This window comes from Phocoena sinus, chromosome 16 (genome assembly GCF_008692025.1).
Source record: "Phocoena sinus isolate mPhoSin1 chromosome 16, mPhoSin1.pri, whole genome shotgun sequence".
Lineage (NCBI taxonomy): Eukaryota > Metazoa > Chordata > Mammalia > Artiodactyla > Phocoenidae > Phocoena > Phocoena sinus.
In genome coordinates, this window is record NC_045778.1 from 50069158 (window position 1) to 50089772 (window position 20615).

General features: G+C 35.4%; 1 protein-coding gene across 4 annotated transcripts in view; it reads left to right on the top strand.

Moving 5' to 3' along the window:
• Positions 1–20615, top strand: part of HECTD2 (HECT domain E3 ubiquitin protein ligase 2) — an 80076-nt gene that overhangs the window by 49532 nt on the left and 9929 nt on the right. Inside the window, exons 9-18 of one of the 4 annotated variants that reach the window (XR_004346219.1) lie at positions 430–578; positions 1160–1283; positions 3875–3971; positions 7045–7152; positions 7826–7958; positions 8849–8937; positions 12584–12751; positions 15991–16065; positions 16766–16853; positions 16941–17047. Coding sequence is in view for 1 of the 4 variants with exons in the window: in XM_032608469.1 (XP_032464360.1) it covers positions 430–578; positions 1160–1283; positions 3875–3971; positions 7045–7152; positions 7826–7958; positions 8849–8937; positions 12593–12751; positions 15991–16065; positions 16766–16853; positions 16941–17047 (1129 nt within the window). In the remaining 3 variants the exon portion in view is untranslated. Of the gene's footprint in view, positions 1–429; positions 579–1159; positions 1284–3874; positions 3972–7044; positions 7153–7825; positions 7959–8654; positions 8725–8848; positions 8938–12583; positions 12752–15990; positions 16066–16765; positions 16854–16940; positions 17048–20615 lie in introns of those variants that run through there. The other 3 variants (XM_032608469.1, XR_004346220.1, XR_004346221.1) reach the window with 3 other exon arrangements.

Below are 20615 nucleotides of genomic sequence, written 5' to 3' on the forward strand. Positions count from 1 at the left end.
AGAAGGCAGAGCGTGGCCTTGTTCAGCCTCGGCATAAGCAACTCCCATTTTTTGCCACTCTTTGCACAGCCATGAAATGACCACGAAAGCGCCACAATTATTGATTTGGGGATTAGAATTAAATTGTAGGGAATGGGTGAATTTGCAAATACAAAGTCTGCGAATGAGGACTGACTGAATACTAAAAGCCTTTAAAAGTGAAATGTTTAATGCTAACTTTATAGTAATTTTGGTGTTTATTTCTTATTTAAGAAATGATATTCGAGGTAAGATTTTGCATCTTTTCAAAATTTTGGCAATTTAAGAAATAGAATTTGGGGGAATAGTCTAAAATTTTATGTATAAAGGATGAACTTTGATCTCTAACAAATATATTGCCAAAGTAGAAAATGTGAATTTTGATTGGAATTATTTCAAAATCTTTACCAGATTATCCCAGAAGAGGTTCAAACAATTGGTAGAGAGATTGCTGCAGTTTATTTCTTTACGCCTGTTTCCTGCAAAGCCTGAAGAATTTCCACCTATATCAAAGTGTTCCTGGTGGATCCCATCAGCATCTAAAGTGTTGGCTTTACTTAGTAGGTTTTGTTATTCAATCATCTTTACTTTTCTTTTGTTAAATATAAGGACATTTCCATAAGGATCTCAAAATACTATAGAGGCATTCTTACATCTTAAACCATTCCTTTGAGGAGAAGAGCTGTAGTGATTTATTTTCTATTTTGCTAATGGATTTCACAATTAATGTATAAGCATGAAAAAGCTTTATGCATTTTATTGGGCAATATTCTGTTTTATGGCTCTCAGCTGCATAGTACCTGCTAAGTAGTGATTCCTAAGAATACAAGAACTTCCATTCATTTCTGCGGACCCTGAGAACACCCTGATGGGGAAATAGGATGCATAGCTGGCCATCTGCGTACTCCCTTTACTATACGATTATAATCCCAACGATTCAAGTTTTTTTTTTTAAAGCAAGAAATTATTGGCTGCATTTTGACCACAATTTTAAAACTACCTTTTCGTTTGGCACTACAGTTGCTTAAAATAGGAATTTCTAGATAAAGCTTTCTGGTGGGCATTAAAATGTTCTTCTTATTATTAGAATGAATCATGTACATGTTAGGAAAGATCATTGTGTTAGAATTTATCTTTACAGATACTGCAAACAATTTGGTTCTTCCTCCCCTTATTCCTTATACTGATTTCTATAATTCTACATTGGATCATATTGATCTCATGGAAGAATACCACACCTGGCAGAGCTTTGGAAATTCTCACAGGTATGATCAAAAGCTCATCTGATTACTCACCTAAATAAAATGCTATTCAAAATAATGACTGGCTTTTAAGTTTGTGTAAATAAATTTAAATATACACATACCTTTGCATATAAACTTATAAATGTAGTTTAGATATCCAGCCTTGAAATATCATTATATTTCTTAAAGCATTTTCTTTTTCTATTACATTTTGAATTTATAGTTATGTTAATATGGTTTTGGCTTGATTAGTAGCATCTTTTTAAGAAGGGAAAAGTTCTAGCTTAGTATGCAGTTTCTTATATCTTCTTATTCTATGTGCCATCACCTAGCACAGAGTTCGACAAACTTTTTCTGCAAAGTACAGGATTATAACTGTTTCTGGCTCTTTGGGCTATACAGTCTCTGGTCTACCATTATAGCACGAAAAACAGCCTTAGAAAATATGTAATTGAAGGGGTATGTCTGTGTCCCAAAAGCTTTATTCACAAGCCTAGGTTGTAGGCTGTATTCGTCCCATGGGCCATAGTGTGCCGGTGCCTGATGTAACACAATGATCACACATGTGTGCACATACACACATACATTCACTCTTTTTCTCCCTTTTGCTGTGGATGAAGTGTTTGTCCTTTATACACAGTATTAAAAGAATGGATGTTACAGAGAAATGGCTTTACTAGAAATGATTTTTCACAGTAGTATAATAGATTTTGGAAACACTTGGCCGAATTCTTTATTACCCTGCACCTTATATCCACACTTACATTTTGGATTAAACCAGCAAGACTATCCCAGACTTAATTTATTCCCAGACCACAAGATATCCTGCAGAATGCATTATTCTAAAGGAGACTGACTAAGAAATAGGATGTGGATATAAGTAATCTAAAACGTCAGGTTACTTCATAAATTGGTTCGAGCTCCCAGGGACCCTTTCTACCAGAATTGGCCTAAAACATAGACTAGCTTTCTGGACGTATCTCAGTCCACACCTGACCTAAGAATTCCGTTTGTGGGGACCTTGGTCAGTCTGATGGATATTTTCTTGACAAAGTTTACTTTACACTTTAATGTAATTGTAATGTTGTAGACAAAACCACAATACAGTTGCGAGAGTTATTTCATATTTCAGTGACATCTTTTAATGCAGAGCTCCTCTAAACACTGTGCCATAGCATTGTTGTACCAAAAAGGAGTTAACAGAGGTTTGATTCTATGATCCCTTCAGCCCTTGGGAAGCCACCCTGGACCTAGAGGGGGACCGGAGCCCCAGGGCAAGTCACATGTCTGGCCATGGGCAGCCTCATCTGTTTATCTCAGTGTGTCATACACATAGTATGGTTTGTCTACGTGCCGTGACTAGGGAAAGGCTGAGATGCACTGTTTTAAAGTACATAAGACCAACGTTATCCTACTAAGTTCGTTGCACTTCTTTTTATTTCCAAATTTCTAGTTAGCACTTAGTGATTCAAAATTATTACACATTAATACTGAACAGTTTCATCCCAAGGGGAAGGCCATTTCATTTTCAGTCCACACTAGGGCTATCTCCTTTTTCCTCGTAATCCCTGTATCGCACAGTGGTCACAGATGCACTGCTTGACTGTCCTCAGTGCATTCCACCTGTGACTGATGGATGCATTACAGCCACTTCTGGTGGGAGTCTAACTCCTGAAGTGTCATTGCTACGATACTAGTTCTCTCTAAGTGCATTTCTCTGTGTGGTTTGTGGCTCTTTTTTTTTTTTTTTTTTTTTTTTTTGCGTACGCTGGCTTCTCACTATTGTGGCCGCTCCCTTTGTGGAGCACAGGCTCCGGACGCGCAGGCTCAGCGGCCATGGCTCATGGGCCCAGCCGCTCCGCGGCACGTGGGATCTTCCCAGACCGGGGCACGAACCCATGTCCCCTGCATTGGCAGGCGGACTCTCAACCACTGCGCCACCAGGGAAGCCCTGTGGCTCTTTTATATAACATAGAATGAGCTCTGACCCAGGAAAGAAGTCATTTTCATAACTTTTGATCATATGTTATATTTTTACAAATACATACCATTTCATCTTACTACATCATTAAATACAGTGCTAAAGCAACACACCTTTTCCTAACCTTTATTTTATTGCTCTTAAATTTACTACTTTTCCTACCATAGTTATTGCTAGATTTCCTCATTTCTGAAGCTCACGCATCAGAAATATCCATATAGTAATGGATTCTTATATTAATTTCTGCACATGAATTTTCTGTCCTAAATCCTTCATCAACACTTCTGCCTCCTGGTTCTGCTGTTGCCCATATTTTTCCCAGGTAATGATATACAAGTGACTATCTAAACTGAAATTATTTGTACAAACAATATAAGCAGTTAGCACATATTTCAGAACATTAGATGTAGCTTCCTCTAGAGAATAAAGGCACTGAACATCTAATAATGAAGCATACTTCACAGGGCTGTGGGGATTCAAAGAAGTGATGCACATAAAATCATTCTGTGAATGGTAAAACACAATACAAAAGTAATGTTTAATATTGTTAGAAGGGGTACCTTAGATTCCCTTAGTATAATTTTGCTAAAAATACACCATTTTGCTTTTTCTGTTTTCACTTGTTGAGCAGGTTTTCCTTCTGTCAGTACCCATTCGTTATTTCTATAGCTGCAAAAAAAATCATTATTCAAAGAGACTCAGAGCAACAGATGATAAGCATCGCAAGGGTAAGCCAGCTATGAAAACATTTATGCTGACTATAATCAATATATAGTAAATAATTTAACAAATAAGTCAAATGTCTTGTGAATTGTTCTAGCATTAATCAGGAAATGTTAAAAGTAAAATTCATATCATACTCCCTCAGAAAGTACTTAAACCTGTTCATGATATGGGGAAAAGATACCCCTTATCAACTTCTCATTATATTATAAATATAGCATGGAGATTAAATGCCTCTCACAGATCCAAAGTACTCGGAACTTGTTGGACATCATTTTGTAGATAACATCCTCCAGGGTTACTAGCAGAGCACTGGTGAGAAAGAACTACAGTGAGGACAAGGAAAGGAGTGTCCTTAAGAGCAAACTACTCAAACCACTGACACATTTTCTAGATTTTATGACAGTCAAATAGAAACAACTGAAAAATTAGAAAATGTAACAAAAAGTATAGTCTTGAAAAACTGAGAAAATATGTCCAAAGAAGGCGAAAGATGTTTAATGATCCTTAGGGAACCAAAATGCATGGAGGCCCATTGAAACTGGGGTAGCAGTCAGGCTGGCTTTAGACAAATTAATGGAGTAGGATGAAGTTCATCTCTGGGCCTGTCCTGTCCACAGCCTACCATGGTTTCAGCACAGCACAGTAAAGTTAGGTACTTTAATATGTATCAGATTGACTGAGCTTTTTTGTTTTAGGTTAGAGCTCTAGACTATACATTTAAATGCTCATATATTTTGAGTATCTGCTTTTGTGACATGATTACTTGCAACTTTAAAACTTAGAGGGAAGGTTTGGCTGTAGTCTTCTTAAAATAAAGAGACCCAAGACAGACCCATAGAGTAAAAGGAAATGATTTCTGTGTCTTGTCCAAGAATATAAAAAGAATCCTAATGCATAACTTGTAATACTTCAAAATACCATAAAAATAAGAATTGTTTATTCTTCAGTAATTCACCAGAAGGTGAGTATTTTTTCCTGTCACAGAGCGGGACAAAAGATTCGAGTGACTAGTGACATCCCAGAGTCAGTTTACACTGAGTATTGGAATATTACAAGAAATGTTATTGCCTGTGTGTACCAAAGGAGTAACGTAGCCACATTACCCTGCTGAAAAGTAGATTTCAACAGGTATATTTAGCACCAGAATTATTACCTAATCTTGGGTAGATATTGGCTCAAAGATTAGTCTACATAGCTTGTCATTTTGACGTTTTCGGTTAGTTGCATTTATGCAATTTCATGTGCCTTTTTAGTGCTTTTTTTTTTTAGCCTTGGGTTATGATTTTTTTATATTTATAAGGGAAAAATCCAAAGAGCTAGAAGTTTATCTAAGTTCCTCTGAGCAGTCTTCTGCTGTGTCACTCACACTTAAAATATTAAATAATCTTCTTTTAATTTTTCTTCCAATTAAAAGGAGAGTGACAGCTGTAGACTGTGTCCCAGCCTATCTTCCACAGGGCATGGGCACAAATGAGTAGCAATTGAAGTGTCAAGTAGCATTGTCGGTTATGGGTGTTTCCCAGCATTTTAACTTGTAAACTGCCATACCACTTGGAATTAACGACTGGTAACTATTTTGGCACAAGGACAGCCTTATAAGTAGTTAATGCAAGCAAGAGCTTATATAGTATACTTTAAAGTTGCAAAAGACATTCCCCAGCCTAAAAATAACTTCCTCATCAGACTATGTCTAAAATTCTACCATTGTTAGTTTTTTCTTTCATTTGAAACACTTTCTATTCAACATGAATTCCTGATGGGAGGAGTAGCCACTAAGCCTTGTCTTCTATTAGCATCCTAATTTAAATTTGTGTGTTGGATATTTCCAATGTGACAGCTTCCCAGGAGCTAGACTGGGAACAGAAGATAGTAAAGGGTTGGAAAACAGGTCCATGACACAGCATACTATCCCGGAAATATAGATCTCTTTGAGCACAAAAGAGAGGACACAGAGAAAGAATAAAAACTACTAAAAGCCTTTAGAATTGAATATTGGAGAGATGAGGAAGGGCTCTGAATTAGTGTATTATTATAGTAATCTACAAAATCATGAAAGTAGCCTTATATAGATTTGGGGTATTAAAATTTTACCTAGTAAGCAAATTGCTGCATGTATTTAAAATGTCTGAAGTGTTCATCTTTAATCTGTACAATAATTCATTTTCTTTGTTACCAAAGAGGATGAGGTAGTCTGAAAAAGATTTAGATAAAGTAAATATACAAGCATGATATTTATATATTCCTTATATTTTTAAAATCATATTTCCATCACTCAAGCATAACTATTGTTAACATTTTAGGAAATTTTCTTTTGATAGTTTTTACCTATATTGTCTTTAAAAGGCAGCAGGGTTTAAACAATATTGTGTATACAATTTTGTTTCTCCGCTTTTTTTTCAGTTGTATATTCCCTAAACATTTTCCATGTTATTTATATAGTTTTTATGAACATCATTTTTGATAGCTGTATTATATTCTATTAGAGAGATACATACTTGAGATATTTCTAAAGTTTTGCTCTTATAGATAATGCTGTGATGAACGTCTCACTGTATAAAATATTTTCTGTGTTTAGAATTCCCAGAAGTGGAATTACTGGGACAAAGGATATGAGCATTGTTAATGGTTTCTGAAATATGTTGAAAATTACTTTCTAAAAGTAGACTAGTTGTGCTTTTAGAGTAAATCCAGTATCTAAAAAAGCGTAAGCCAAGTTTATCGTCAGAAGTATATACCTTGTTTCCAATGTTCCCACTTTGTTTGTATTTACTAAACAGAAAACTTTGCTATTTAAGAGATGAGACATACGGAAACAGTAATGCAACATTATTTTACTAAAGAAGATGAATTATTTTAGGTCCTCCATTTTGGATCCCCTTTGGTTATCATTGTCCCCAAATGAAATAATTGTAGGGCATTTTCATAAATCAAAATTTGTATAATCGAGTTTATGAAATTGCTTATGAGAGATGGCAAAGAGAAGAATATAAGTGATTTTTACTAAAGTGTTTAAATGTTTTAAATGAGATTATAGTTTAAGCATAAATGAAAATGTTTGCTTTCTTTTTTAATTAGCAAAGTCTGGTGGATAAAGTATCTCGAAGACAGAGACCTGATATGAATATGTTATTTCTAAATATGAAAGTAAGGCGGACACATCTGGTCAGCGATTCTCTAGATGAGGTATTGATCATTTATGCCAGAATAGTATTATTTGATTAAAGCTTTAAATAAATTTGGTAATATGGCTTACTACTAAAATCTTAGTAAGCTATCTTTTGTTTCTGTATGCCAGTAGTGTGCTTGCTTTTGTGTGTGTGTGGTACACGGGCCTCTCACTGTTGTGGCCTCTCCTGTTACGGAGCACAGGCTCCGGACACGCAGGCTCAGCGGCCATGGCTCACAGGCCTAGCCGCTCCGCGGCATGTGGGATCTTCCCGGACCGGGGCACGAACCCGTGTCCCCTGCATCGGCAGGCGGACTCTCAACCACTGCGCCACCAGGGAAGCCCTAAGATAATATTTGATTTAGTTATGTGATTTTTTTAAAGTTTAGCGTTGAGGGCAAGTTAAAAGGCAATGAACTACTTTGTACTGTATTCTGCTAAATTAAAATCTTGGAGACAATATGGTGCTGGGAGACAGTAACCTTGGGCAAGCTGCCTGAGCTCTCTAATTCTGTTCCTTAATCTCTACAACAAACATTACCATACCTGACTAATACAGTGTTGGGAGACGGATGGATGGATGGAGTTTTGTGACATTGTAAATAAGATAATACATATTCCAAAATTTAAAAAATTAATTTCCTTTTTACTGCCCTTTGTTCTCCTCTACTTTATAATTTCTTCAAATAGTTAACCCGGAAAAGAGCAGACTTGAAAAAGAAGTTGAAAGTTACGTTTGTAGGGGAAGCTGGTTTGGATATGGGCGGCTTGACTAAAGAATGGTTCCTTCTTTTAATTCGCCAAATTTTTCATCCAGATTATGGTGAGTAGTTAATTTTTATGAAAGTGTTTTCTCCCTAATTATTAGATTCAAGTAGTCACTCTTATTTTTAATTTAGCCTATGATTTTACAGATTTTTTTGTCAACCATAAATGTTGAATGATTTTTTAAAGACTGTTAGTTACATTTTTTAAACTGACCAAATTGATGAACATAATATTCATTATCTTACTGGGAATCCTACACAAGATGTCTTTGCAAGGAAGCATCCACATGTTTTCTGACTAAGCCAAATGCATGAAAATTTGTCACTGAGATAAAAAGAACATTCGAAATTTAAAAACAGAACTACAGTTTGCTCTTCACTAATATTCAAAGTCTCTTTCATTAAAATATGAGCCATTTTAATAAATAAGAATCATTAAATAAACATTTGAAATTTAATTAGATTTTATTTAGAGAAAACACCTATATAATCCTTAGTATCATTAAATGTTTTTCTTCAAAAGAGAGTTTTAAGTGTTTTTCTTATTCTTTATTTTTTTTAATTTGGTATATATGTATATACAGCATCTCTCTGGTAATGGGAAATAGAGAAGACAGAGGTAAATTGAAATCTCCAGATAATCCTCAAAATTAATTTTGATCATAACTTGTAAAGTATAAAAGTATAGTTTTTATAAATCAACTGATTAATTTAGTTTCTGTCTTTTTACCCTGTTTCTACCCTTGGTTCAGGATACCAGTGAACAATAAAGTGCTCTTGCAAATTCGTTGGACGTGTATTTGATACATTTTAACATGAAAGGTAGTTTCTAACAGAACTGTTGCTGAAATGTTTTGCTTCTAATAGAAGAGATGCCATGTACATGTTTACTGCTCTGGGTTTTTTTAATCAATCATATTGATGAAATTATGCTTCTATTTTCCAGGCATGTTTACGTATCATAAGGATTCATACTGCCATTGGTTTAGCAGCTTTAAATGTGATAACTATTCTGAATTCCGATTGGTTGGAATTGTATCCTTTAAACTTTCCACTAGGAGGTGCTAGTAGACTAGAGAGTTTTAAGAATTTTATCTGAATTTTGGAAAACTGTTAATAAGCATTTTATTCAGATTAAACATTCTTGTCAAATTACTAGTAGATTTTTCAGTAATCTTTATTATTTTGTAATATCACAGCTATGTAATATCAGCAGATTTACTTAATTGGAAGGAGTGACTGAATTATTCACACTTTTCTCTGAAAACCTTATCTCAAAATAAATATTATTTCCTATTTCATATATAACCTAAATTATCAGAAATTTAAGACATTTTTTAAAAGTCATAGTGTCTTTCCTATTCATAGTGAACTATTTTTCTGTTAGTTCTTTCACTTTGTGTTTATTTCACCCAGTTTTCTAAATTGAAAGTACGGAAATTAAGTCTAACTCTTAACGTGGCCTCAAATCCTGGGACATTCATAAAAAATTAAAAGTTGAATGGAATGGGAACATTTAAAGCATACGGCATTATTTTATAGTGTTTTTTAAAATTATATAAATTTCTATGACATCCTCTGATCCCTATCAGGTGTGTTGGAGAGGGCATTCCTGCATTGGGTGGGAGATTGGACAGGATGACTTCTGCATTCATTTTTAAATTCTAAAAAATGTAATTGTGGAAGAAAGGAGGGAAGAATAAATAAATAAGCAAACACTAGGGATACATAGGTTAAAAGAAGGAAAAGAAAACTACCTTTAAGAAGCTTACCATCTAGACAGACAGATGACCACCAATTCAGGGTAGTCTGTTCTCAGAGTCAAATGACCATTTGGCATTAAGTGCTGAAGAGTTCTGAGAAGGAAATGATTCAGTGTGTTCCTCCCAAATTTTAAAATGGAACCAATATATTTGATTAACACAGGACTGGAGAGAGTAGGACATAGACTGGGATAAAGGCTGGGGACAAGTCAGCGTTGTGCTGGCCCTGTTACAGAGCAATGTGGAGGTCCACTTGATGGGAGCAGAGGGTGCTCCGAGAGTTATGGAAGGTGCTGGCAAAATAAGAATTAAGAGCCATCTGATGGAGAGCTTTGAATGTCTGTCTTTCTTGCATTTGTTGGAGTAAATCCTGAAGAATGTATATGAAAATTGAGAGGCTGGATGGAAGAAAAGGTAGTGAGGAAAACCACACCTTGTGACGGTAAACTTAATCTGAAATTTTGTATGTGTTGTCGTATCTAAAGGTCCAAAGTGCTAAGCCCACAGTAAGGAATGTTTAACAATGATTAGACTCCTGTTTTTACTCTCTTATCTCCAGTAGTCACTTGTTGAATATTTCGACTTCATTGAAGGCCTGAGTCATTGATGCTTCTCACCACACTAGGAGCTATTTGAATTTCCTGATAAATATGTTTGTCATTACTTTACATTCTTATCATGGCTTAGATTTGGCTGATACTTTGACTTTCTAATATTTGTAATAAAGTATCAGCTCTTATACCACGTTTTTAGAGTGGTATATGTAATATTGTGAATTTGGTTTTTGTGTGTGGTTTTTTTTTTTGCAGTAGGCATTAGTTTCTATTCAATCATTACCCAAAAGAGCATATTAAGTGTATCTACATGTTGTATATTACAAGTTAAACAATTAATCTAAAATTAAATTATAGCCACTCTTATCTCATTATTATGTGTATTTATCTCACACACACAAAAGAAACTACAGAAAGTAAGATCGATGCCCTAGACAGCATGATAATATATACAAACATGTGGGATGACAGTGGATTGTGATCACGTAAGTGGCTGAGAGATCTGTCAAAGATGAGGAGAACAAAAAATTGAGAAGTAACAGGTATGATGATTTAGAAAATAGAGTTGGTTCCATACATAGTTCCAGTTTCTAAATTTCAGGACCAAAGATTTATTGTTCTAGTAGTTCTCACAGTATTGTATTTCTAATATAGTTATTTTTAAATATTAAGGCCTTGGAGTTTACAAGAAGTGTTATAGTAAAACCTATAGAAATAATTATAAAATGTTTTGAAGATTGCATGAAGAGCCATAATCTAACAGTTTTTTAGGAGTAGAATTACCAAAGGGGCACTGGAACTAAGGGTAGGGGGCGACATAATATAGCGCAGGGTTTTCAAAGTCTGCTCTGTTTGCACCACATGACACTTCAGTGGCTCCAGCAGAATTCCCACATCCCCACCCCTGCTTCAACCAGAGCAACTTGATTTAGTGCGAAATGCAGCATGATTCTTCTGGGTATGGAAGTGCCCTGAAGCAGATCCTATGAACCTACTTCCTCATCTGTTAAAAACCTTCCTTCGGGATTATAATTTTTTTTTGTAATTTTTAATGAAAAATGCTTAGAACTTGTCACTATAGTAGATGATCATAAATGGTAACTACAGTAGTATCATGCTTATTACTGTTACTGCTATTATCACAATTACAGGCATATATTAGAACTTAATTTCAGTATTTTACCCTAGAACACATTGCTCAGTCTCTGTTGATATGGTTACCTGTAAAATCACATATCTGTTCCTTAAATTATTATTAGCCTTCATTCTGCCTTAGCAAATTGAAATATTGGCTGTCTTCTAATCTTTTAAATTGTTTTCAATGATTTATCCAGCCCATATATTTAGATTTCCTTTTAAGTCAATAAAACTTGACCTCCTTAAGCACTTGATACTATAATGTTTATTTGACAGTTGAAATATTATGAAATTTGATCTAAAACACCGTTTTTAGAAAATGGATAAATTACATTCTGCTGTATAACTGATAAACAAAATACAGTCGGGCAAAGTTTATAAATATAACATCTGTAGCTTTTTAACTTTAACACTTTAAGTAAACTCCAAGTAATAAGTCTTTCAGGTATTACTGTGGCAGAATAATTGTCCTATTAACATATCAGTAGTGCATGTGTATGTAGATGTCAGGGTGTGTGTATCCATAGGACTACTTAATACAGCTCTCTCTGCATAGCCTGTATTTAGTTGGGTTTTTTTTGGTTTTGGTTTTTGGTTTTTTTGGTTGTTTTTTTCTTGCGGTACGAGGGCCTCTCACTGCTGTGGCCTCTCCCGTTGCGGAGCACAGGCTCCGGACGCGCAGGCTCAGCGGCCATGGCTCACGGGCCCAGCCACTCCGCGGCATGTGGGATATTCTCGGACCGGGACACGAACCCGTGTCCCCTGCATCGGCAGGCGGACTCTCGACCACTGCGCCACCAGGGAAGCCCTGTATTTAGTTTTAAAATAGCCAAAATGATCACCAGAATCAATGGTGGTGTTCTGCAGTGAGTTCTGAATAAATTGTTGCTGCTTATGAAATCACCTACATGTTTGTTTTAGAAAGTTTTCTTATATGTTAAATACTTTATAGAAATGTATGAAATTGCTATCTACTGTGATCTTAGATAAACTCTTCTAGGGAAATCATTAAATACTCTCACCTGATCCTCTCCTTTTTACATGATTTTTGGTAATTATCAATAGATTATGTAAAATAAAGGGAAATTAAATGAAAGGAAAGAGGAAGTATGTGGGATTAATTAGAAAGTCAGTGTTAGATCTGAAAGAAGTATGCAAGAAATAGACTGATGCATAATTCAAAACTCATTTGTTGTCATGGATTTTATGTTAATGCTTAACATTTAGTATGCATAGCTTATGGGACTAGCTGTTTATAACAGCATTACTTTGGATATTCGTTTCCCCCCGTGCTGCTACAAGAAATTATTGAGCCCTCCCATCGTTCCTAATGACCAAAGCATGCCAGTAGGCATCTGCAGTGTTACCACTGATGACCTGTGTCAAATTATGCCTGTAAGTATAAAGTCGTTTAGCATCTTATCCCGTAATTCTAGATCATCTCTCTTCTACCGCAGTCTCTCTCCTCCTAACGCTATTCTTATGTTTAAATATGGTTTCCCTCTACCTTTGTAACCCATCTCCTTTTTTGTCTAATTTTCTCCTTCCTTATAGAGACACATAACCCGCTTTGCAGCACTTCTAAGTTCCTCTAACATTAGTAGAACAGGCTTTGAGTCAGGGACAGAGATTTGAATCCAGCCTCTGCCACGTATTAGCTCTGTGAATCTGGATAAGTTGTTTATGTTTCTGAGCTCTAATTTCCTTATGTGAACAATGGGATAGTAAAACTTCCATACTGGGAAGATTACATGAGATAATAAAGTGCTTAGTACCTGATTGCCACGGTGGATTCTTATTAACGTGTCGCTATGCAGTATCGTTAACAACATCTGCAACACCATCCCTGAATAAAATTAATGAATTTCACAGGCCTGTCTCTGATAACATTCCTCAATTCAGAAATTAGATTTCCAATCATCAAGTTTAATCCAGTGCAAAAACGTAGTAGAAGAATGGATAGTATACACATCATCCTGAAAATCCCCTACAGTAATGCTTTTTTACAGCTGGGTTTTGGTAGCCATTGGTCAGCAGAGAATTCCCCATAATATTCTTAGTAAGTACCTGGATGTGGATTAAGGGCCTGTTTAAATATCTCTGTGTCTGGATGGTCAAAGGAGTTTGGTGTAGGGTTGGAACCTTCCTATCAAAGTTGAGAAACCTCTCCAGAACATGTGACTAATTAGAAAACCATTCTTCATGTGATATCAGGTACATTTTTGGAAGTTGGTCTGGATCCTTTCAGATTAAGAGCCTAAATCTATATTTTTATAAGACTCAGTAGTTGGAAAAAATTGCAAAAGGTATAGAGCAGACTACTTAAGAAACTGAAAGATTTGCCCTTTATAGTCTTGTATTTTGGCCACACACTACCTATGAGCCCTGGACGATTCAATTAATTTCCTTATTTGTGTAACAGTGGGAGTTATTGTTGTATCTATACACTGATATATATACTAGTTAGTATATATATTATATATATATATATACACTAACGGATGAGCTACCTTCTCATTTAGATTTCTGGGATTTTTTAGTCCCATATATGCAGTTTTTGTCAGATCTTTTACCAATAAATTTCCTAATTTTATTATTGGTTTTTACCAATAAATTGTCTAATTTTATGATTAAAGCTATTTGAATTTGACTCATTTAGATCCAGGTGTTTTTAGTTAATAATGGACATTTTATGAATGACTATACCAATACGTTGTTTTATATCATGGAGCTGAAGGTGATACTGAGTTAATTTCATGTTCTTATATTGCCTCTTTAATAGTGAATCAAGATTGTGCATATGCTATGAGATCAACTGTAGAAAAAACTGAGTCTCTATGCATGCATGAATAAAGATTGAAAGGAAGCAAGAAAACAGCCATGTTAGGATAGTGGAATGTGGGGAACTTTTTTTTAATTTAAAAATGGATTATCGATTTATTAATGGCATCTATTAAAAATTAACACCTAATTCCCATTTCATATATGGTAAAATATATCGATAAAAAAGTTTTAAGTGCTTTTTTATTCAGTACTTTGTTTACCGTTTGTATTTGTACACTGTGTTTTAAGAAGAGTAAACAGGAAAGCAAAGAGAAACCTATAGTGATACATTTCTTAATTTAAACACAGTATCTGTGAATAAGGACAAAAAATACAGAAAGTAAGCAAAATATTCAATGGTGGAGCCTTCAATAAATACAGTGTTAATAGGCCAGTGCTTTTCGATGACCGTGTTAATGAAAACTCCATTGGTTTTATAGAGACGGATCCATGACTCAAAGCATCAGAACTGTCCAGCAGCAGCAAGAAATCTTCCCCACACAGCCTTGTGAAAATTACCCTTGAGGGTTTTAGTTGAGAATGGAGGAGAGGCTAAGAGTAACCTTGAATCAGGAACTGCAATAGCTCTTTTCATTTTGCTTAAGTCACTCTCAAATATGCTCTATTAAATAATACCAGGGTATTCAAACAGTGTGTAAAACCAGTAGTCTGTATCTTCACACACTCTTAATTTTACATTTACAAAATTATAAAGATGTTGAACTATATGGGTAATTAATATTTTAGAGAGAACGTATTACAGTTAAGAGTCTAAGAACAGATAAACAACAACAACAAATCAACAGAAATTGGGTTTTGAAAATACAAAGGCTGGGAATAAAAGGCGCTACAGTCCTGAATAGAGCAGATCTGAGTATATAATTTTACTACCTAATTGACTTTGTATTTTATCATTAAAAATTTAATCTTTGAAAGAAGATGGTAAATACTTTCCATTAGATTCATCTACTAGTCCCTTGAATTGTTTAAAAAACTGCAGATCTCCCAATTATAATTTTCAGCGTCCATAATTTTATTAATAATTGAAACAAATGATGAAAATCATATCGGAACCTATGCCAGCCTAGATTTGTTTAAAATTTTCTTATTTTAATGGAATGGAAATTTTAATATGTAAAGTGTGTAAGATCATTCTAATCATGCTGTTCCTTATATTTTCTACTAATATTTAAAATAAATTAAAACTTTTTCATAAAACCTGGAATTTTGAAAAATACTGGCTTAGTTTTTCTATTTTTCAATCTCTGTTCAGGGAAATCATGAGTTACAATGTAGGAAAATATTTCCTCCAGTGTTCTCAAGTTGTTCTTGGGAGAGGAAGGCACCATAACTGAAATGTAAAAACCACTTAACATGTATGAACTGTGTATTTTTATGTTTAAAAGATGAATCCTAAAACATTAACAGAGTTTTTTAAGAATATAAACTGAAAGTGAGAAATACTGCAAATTCATAAACAGTGATGTTACAGATAGCAGTGAATTATGATGGAAACTGTGCTCTTAGCTCACTGAATAAGAATAGACCCCAGAATTATGCCTCTGTGGGTATAATTGGGTATGTTCCTTTATGTGACCTTTTCCAATAAATTTTTCCAAGCCTTTTATATGGTAGAAATCATTAACCAGCATTTTGTGCCCTGGAAAAAAATATATCAAATATTATCATTATTTCAAAGTCTGCGTTTATCTACTCTATCTCACATGTAACTGAACTGTAGTAGATCTGCTTAACTATTTTGGGTAGTACTATTTGATTTAAAAACACAGATAACGGATTTCTCTTTATAGGAGTTGGCCCATGGATTAAGTGAACTCCTGTCATATGAAGGCAATGTTGAAGAAGATTTCTATTCAACATTTCAGGTATCCTTAAGGGCAAATAGCTTTCCGTTAACCAGGTATTTCATATGTGAAAAATACCCTTTGTTACCATACACCCACCATTAGAAAAGATGAACAAGGACTGATCAGTACATACCACCCCCTATCTTAAAGGATCTTAACCTGATAAAGTAGAGATAAAGAGGCAGACACATATAGGTGAGCAGTCAAGGAAAGTGCTTAAAGAACATCAGCAAGGGTGAGGGCACTCTGCCAGGCACCTGGCCTATGCCCTTGACTCAGTTACTTTCTCAGAGCTTTTCAGCTTCTAACAACAAGCCCCTTCTGTCGCTTCAATGCAAGAAGTTAGAAGCAGAAGCTAGTCGACCAGACCAAAACTCTCTCACTTCCACTCCCCTGACAATAATCAGGAGGTGGGAATTATAGTAATCCACATGGCTCCAAAGACCTGAGTGCTTCCCTAAATGCCCGCGCAAATTTTGTTAACATCAGTAAAGTATTTAACTGTATTCAAAAGGGTTAAGTCCCTACTTTTTTACCCCAAAATGCTTCCACGACTCTATTCTTAATACAAATATCACAAAAGCCTAGCCATTCTGTAGTTTGTATATTTAGAAGAGGGGGGAAAAGTTTTCTTTTTAAATTTTACAAACCTGTTCACTGAAGTCTGTTAATATATCAGCCATACCAATAAATACGCTGTGTTGGAATCTCCCATCAGGTGTTTCAAGAAGAATTCGGAATAATTAAGTCCTATAATTTAAAGCCAGGTGGTGATAAAATTGCAGTTACCAATCAAAATAGGAAAGGTAAGTTAAAACACGATTTATTAATTAAAGCGCATTAGTATTTGCCATTTACTTTTACTACTTAACAGATATAAAATTGTTTTCCAGAATATGTACAGCTTTATATTGACTTTCTTCTCAACAAATCCATCTATAAGCAGTTTGCTGCATTTTATTATGGATTTCATAGTGTGTGTGCTTCAAATGCCCTAATGGTGAGTTTAAAACTTCATGCTTTCAGTTAGGTTTTGTAATAGTATGATATTGACAAATAATTCCTTAAATATTTTAGTAGATAGGCTTTTAAAATTAAAAAAAAAAAGGTTTCTAGTTTTTTTTTTGTCTTGAGGAAAATAATAAAGTTTTTTTAACATCTTTATTGGAGTATAATTACTTTACAAAGGTGTGTTAGTTTTTGCTTTATAACAAAGTGAATCAGCTACACATATACATATATCCCCATATCTCCTCCCTCTTGCGTCTCCCTCCCACCCTCCCTATCCCACCCCTCTAGGTGGTCACAAAGCAACGAGCTGATCCTGTGCTATGCTGCTGCTTCCCACTAGCTATCTATTTTACGTTTGGTAGTGTATATATGTCCACGCCACACTCCCTCTTTGTCCCAGTTTACCCTTCCCCCTCCCCACGTCCTCGAGTCCATTCTCTACGTCTGCGTCTTTATTCCTGCCCTGCCTCTAGGTTCTTCAGAACCATTTTCTTTTCTTTTTTTAGATTCCATATATATATGTGTTAGCATACGGTATTTGTTTTTCTCTTTCTGACTTACTTCACTCTGTATGACAGTCTGTAGGTCCATCCACCTCACTACAAATAACAATTTCGTTTCTTTTTATGGCTGAGTAACATTCCATTGTATATATGTGCCACATCTTCTTTATCCATTCATCTGTCGATGGACACTTAGGTTGCTTCCATGTCCTAACTATTGTAAATAGAGCTGCAATGAACATTGTGGTAAATGACTCTTTTTGAATTACGGTTTTCTCAGGGTATATGCCCAGTAGTGGGATTCCTGGGTCAAATGGTAGTTCTATTTTTAGTTTTTTAAGGACCCTCCATACTGTTCTCCATAGTGGCTGTATCAATTTACATTCACACCAACAGTGCAAGAGGGTTCCATTTTCTCCACACCCTCTCCAGCATTTATTGTTTGTAGATTTTTTGATGATGGCCATTCTGACTGGTGTGAGGTGATACTTCACTGTAGTTTTGATTTGCATTTCTCTAATGCTTAGTGATGTTCAGCATCCTTTCATGTGTTTGTTGGCAATCTGTATATCTTCTTGGGAGAAATGTCTATTTAGTTCTCCTGCCCATTTTTGGATGGGGTTGTTTGTTTTTTTGGTATTGAGCTGCATGAGCTGCTTGTATATTTTGGAGATTAATCCTTTGTCAGTTGCTTCATTTGCAAATATTTTCTCCCATTCTGAGGGTTGTCTTTTGGTCTTGTTTATGGTTTCCTTTGCTGTGCAAAAGCTTTGAAGTTTCATTAGGTCCCAATTGTTTATTTTTGTTTTTATTTCCATTTCTGTAGGAGGTGGCTCAAAAAGGATCTTGCTGTGATTTGTCATAGAGTGTTCTGTCTGTGTTTTCCTCTAAGAGTTTGATAGTTTCTGGCCTTACATTTAGGTCTTTAATCCTTTTTTTTTTTTTTTTTTTTTTTTTGCGGTATGCGGGCCTCTCACTGTTGTGGCCTCTCCCGTTGGGGAGCACAGGCTCCAGACGCGCAGGCTCAGCGGCCATGGCTCACAGGCCCAGCCGCTCCGCGGCATGTGGGATCTTCCCAGACCGGGGCACGAACCCGTGTCCCCTGCATTGGCAGGCGGACTCTCAACCACTGCGCCACCAGGGAAGTCCTTTAATCCATTTTGAGTTTATTTTTGTGTATGGTGTTAGGGAGTGTTCTAATTTCATTCTTTTACATGTAGCTGTCCAGTTTTCCCAGCACGACTTATTGAAGAGGCTGTCTTTTCTCCATGATATATTCTTTCCTCCTTTATCAAAGATAAGGCAACCATATGTGCGTGGGTGTATCTCTGGTCTTTCTATCCTGGTCCATTGATCTATGTTTCTGTTTTTGTGCCAGTACCATACTGTCTTGATTACTATAGCTTTGTAGTATAGTCTGAAGTCAGGGAGCCTGATTCCTCCAGCTCCATTTTTCTTTCTCAAGATTACTTTGGCTATTCGGGGTCTTTTGTGTTTCCATGCAAACTGTGAAATTTTTTGTTCTAGTTCTGTGAAAAAATGCCATTGGTAGTTTGATAGGGATTCCACTGAATCTGTAGATTGCTTTGGAGAGTATAGTCATTTTCACAATGTTGATTCTTCCAATCCAAGAACATGGAGGAACATGTCTCCACCTCTCCATCTGTTTGTATCATCTTTAATTTCTTTCATCAGTGTCTTATAGTTTTCTGCATACAGGTCTTTTGTGTCCTCAGGTAGGTTTATTCCTAGGTATTTTATTCTTTTTGTTGCAGTGGTAAATGGGAGTGTTTCCTTAATTTCTCTTTCAGACTTTTTCATCATTAGTGTATAGGAATGCAAGAGACTTCTGTGCATTAATTTTGTATCCTGCTACTTTACCAAATTCATTGATTAGCTCTAGTAGTTTTCTGGTAGCGTCTTTAGGATTCTCTATGTATAGTATCATGTCATCTGCAAACAGTGACAGTTTTACATCTTCTTTTCCGATTTGGGTTCCTTTTATTTCTTTTTCTTCCCTGATTGCTGTGGCTAAAACTTCCAAAACTATGTTGAATAATAGTGGTGAGAGTGGGCAACCTTGTCTTGTTCCTGATCTTAGTGGAAATGGTTTCAGTTTTTCACCATTGAGAATGATGTTGGCTATGGGTTTGTCATATATGGCCTTTAGTATGTTGAGGTAAGTTCCCTCTATGCCTACTTTCTGGAGGGTTTTTATCATAAAGAGGTGTCGATTTAAATATGACAAAGGATCTGAATACACATTTTTCCAAGTAAAATACACAAATGTTCAAGGGCATATGAAAAGATTCTGGATATCATTAGTCACCAAGGAGATGGAAATCAAAACCACAGTGAGATTCCACTTGACCACAATTAGGATGGCTAAAATCAAAAAGTGAGGCAATAAGTTTTATTGAGGATACACGGAGAAATTTGATCTCTCATATGGGGTGGAATGAAGATAAAATGGCAAAGCTGCTCTGGATAAAGCTCTGGGAGATCCTCAAATATTAAACCTAGAATTATCATATGACCCATCAATCACACCTAGGTACACATTCAAGAAAATGAAAACACATGTTTGATCAAAACTTATATATGAATTTTATAATAACGTGATCCATAGTAAGCAAAAGGGAGAAACATCCAAATGTCCATTAACAGGTGAATAGATAAACATGTTTTATCCAATCAGTAGAATATTATTCTGACATAAAACAAAGGAAATATTCACACATAGTTGTCTCTTGAAGAAATTATGCTGAGTGAATGAAGTCCTTCAAGAGGCCATGTATAATTCTTTTAATATGAAAGAGCAGAATATGGAAATAGAAAGTAGAGTAGTGGTTTTCTAGGCTGGGGCATTGGAGGAGGATAAGAAGATTAGCAATGATAGCTAAAGGGCAGAGGAGTTTCTTTTTCAAGTAACAAAAATCATCACAAATTGTGGTGATAATTGTGTGTATCTGCAAATATACTGAAACCATTAAAATGTACACTTAATGGATGCCTTCTAAAGTATGTGCATTATATCTCCATAAAGCTGTTAAA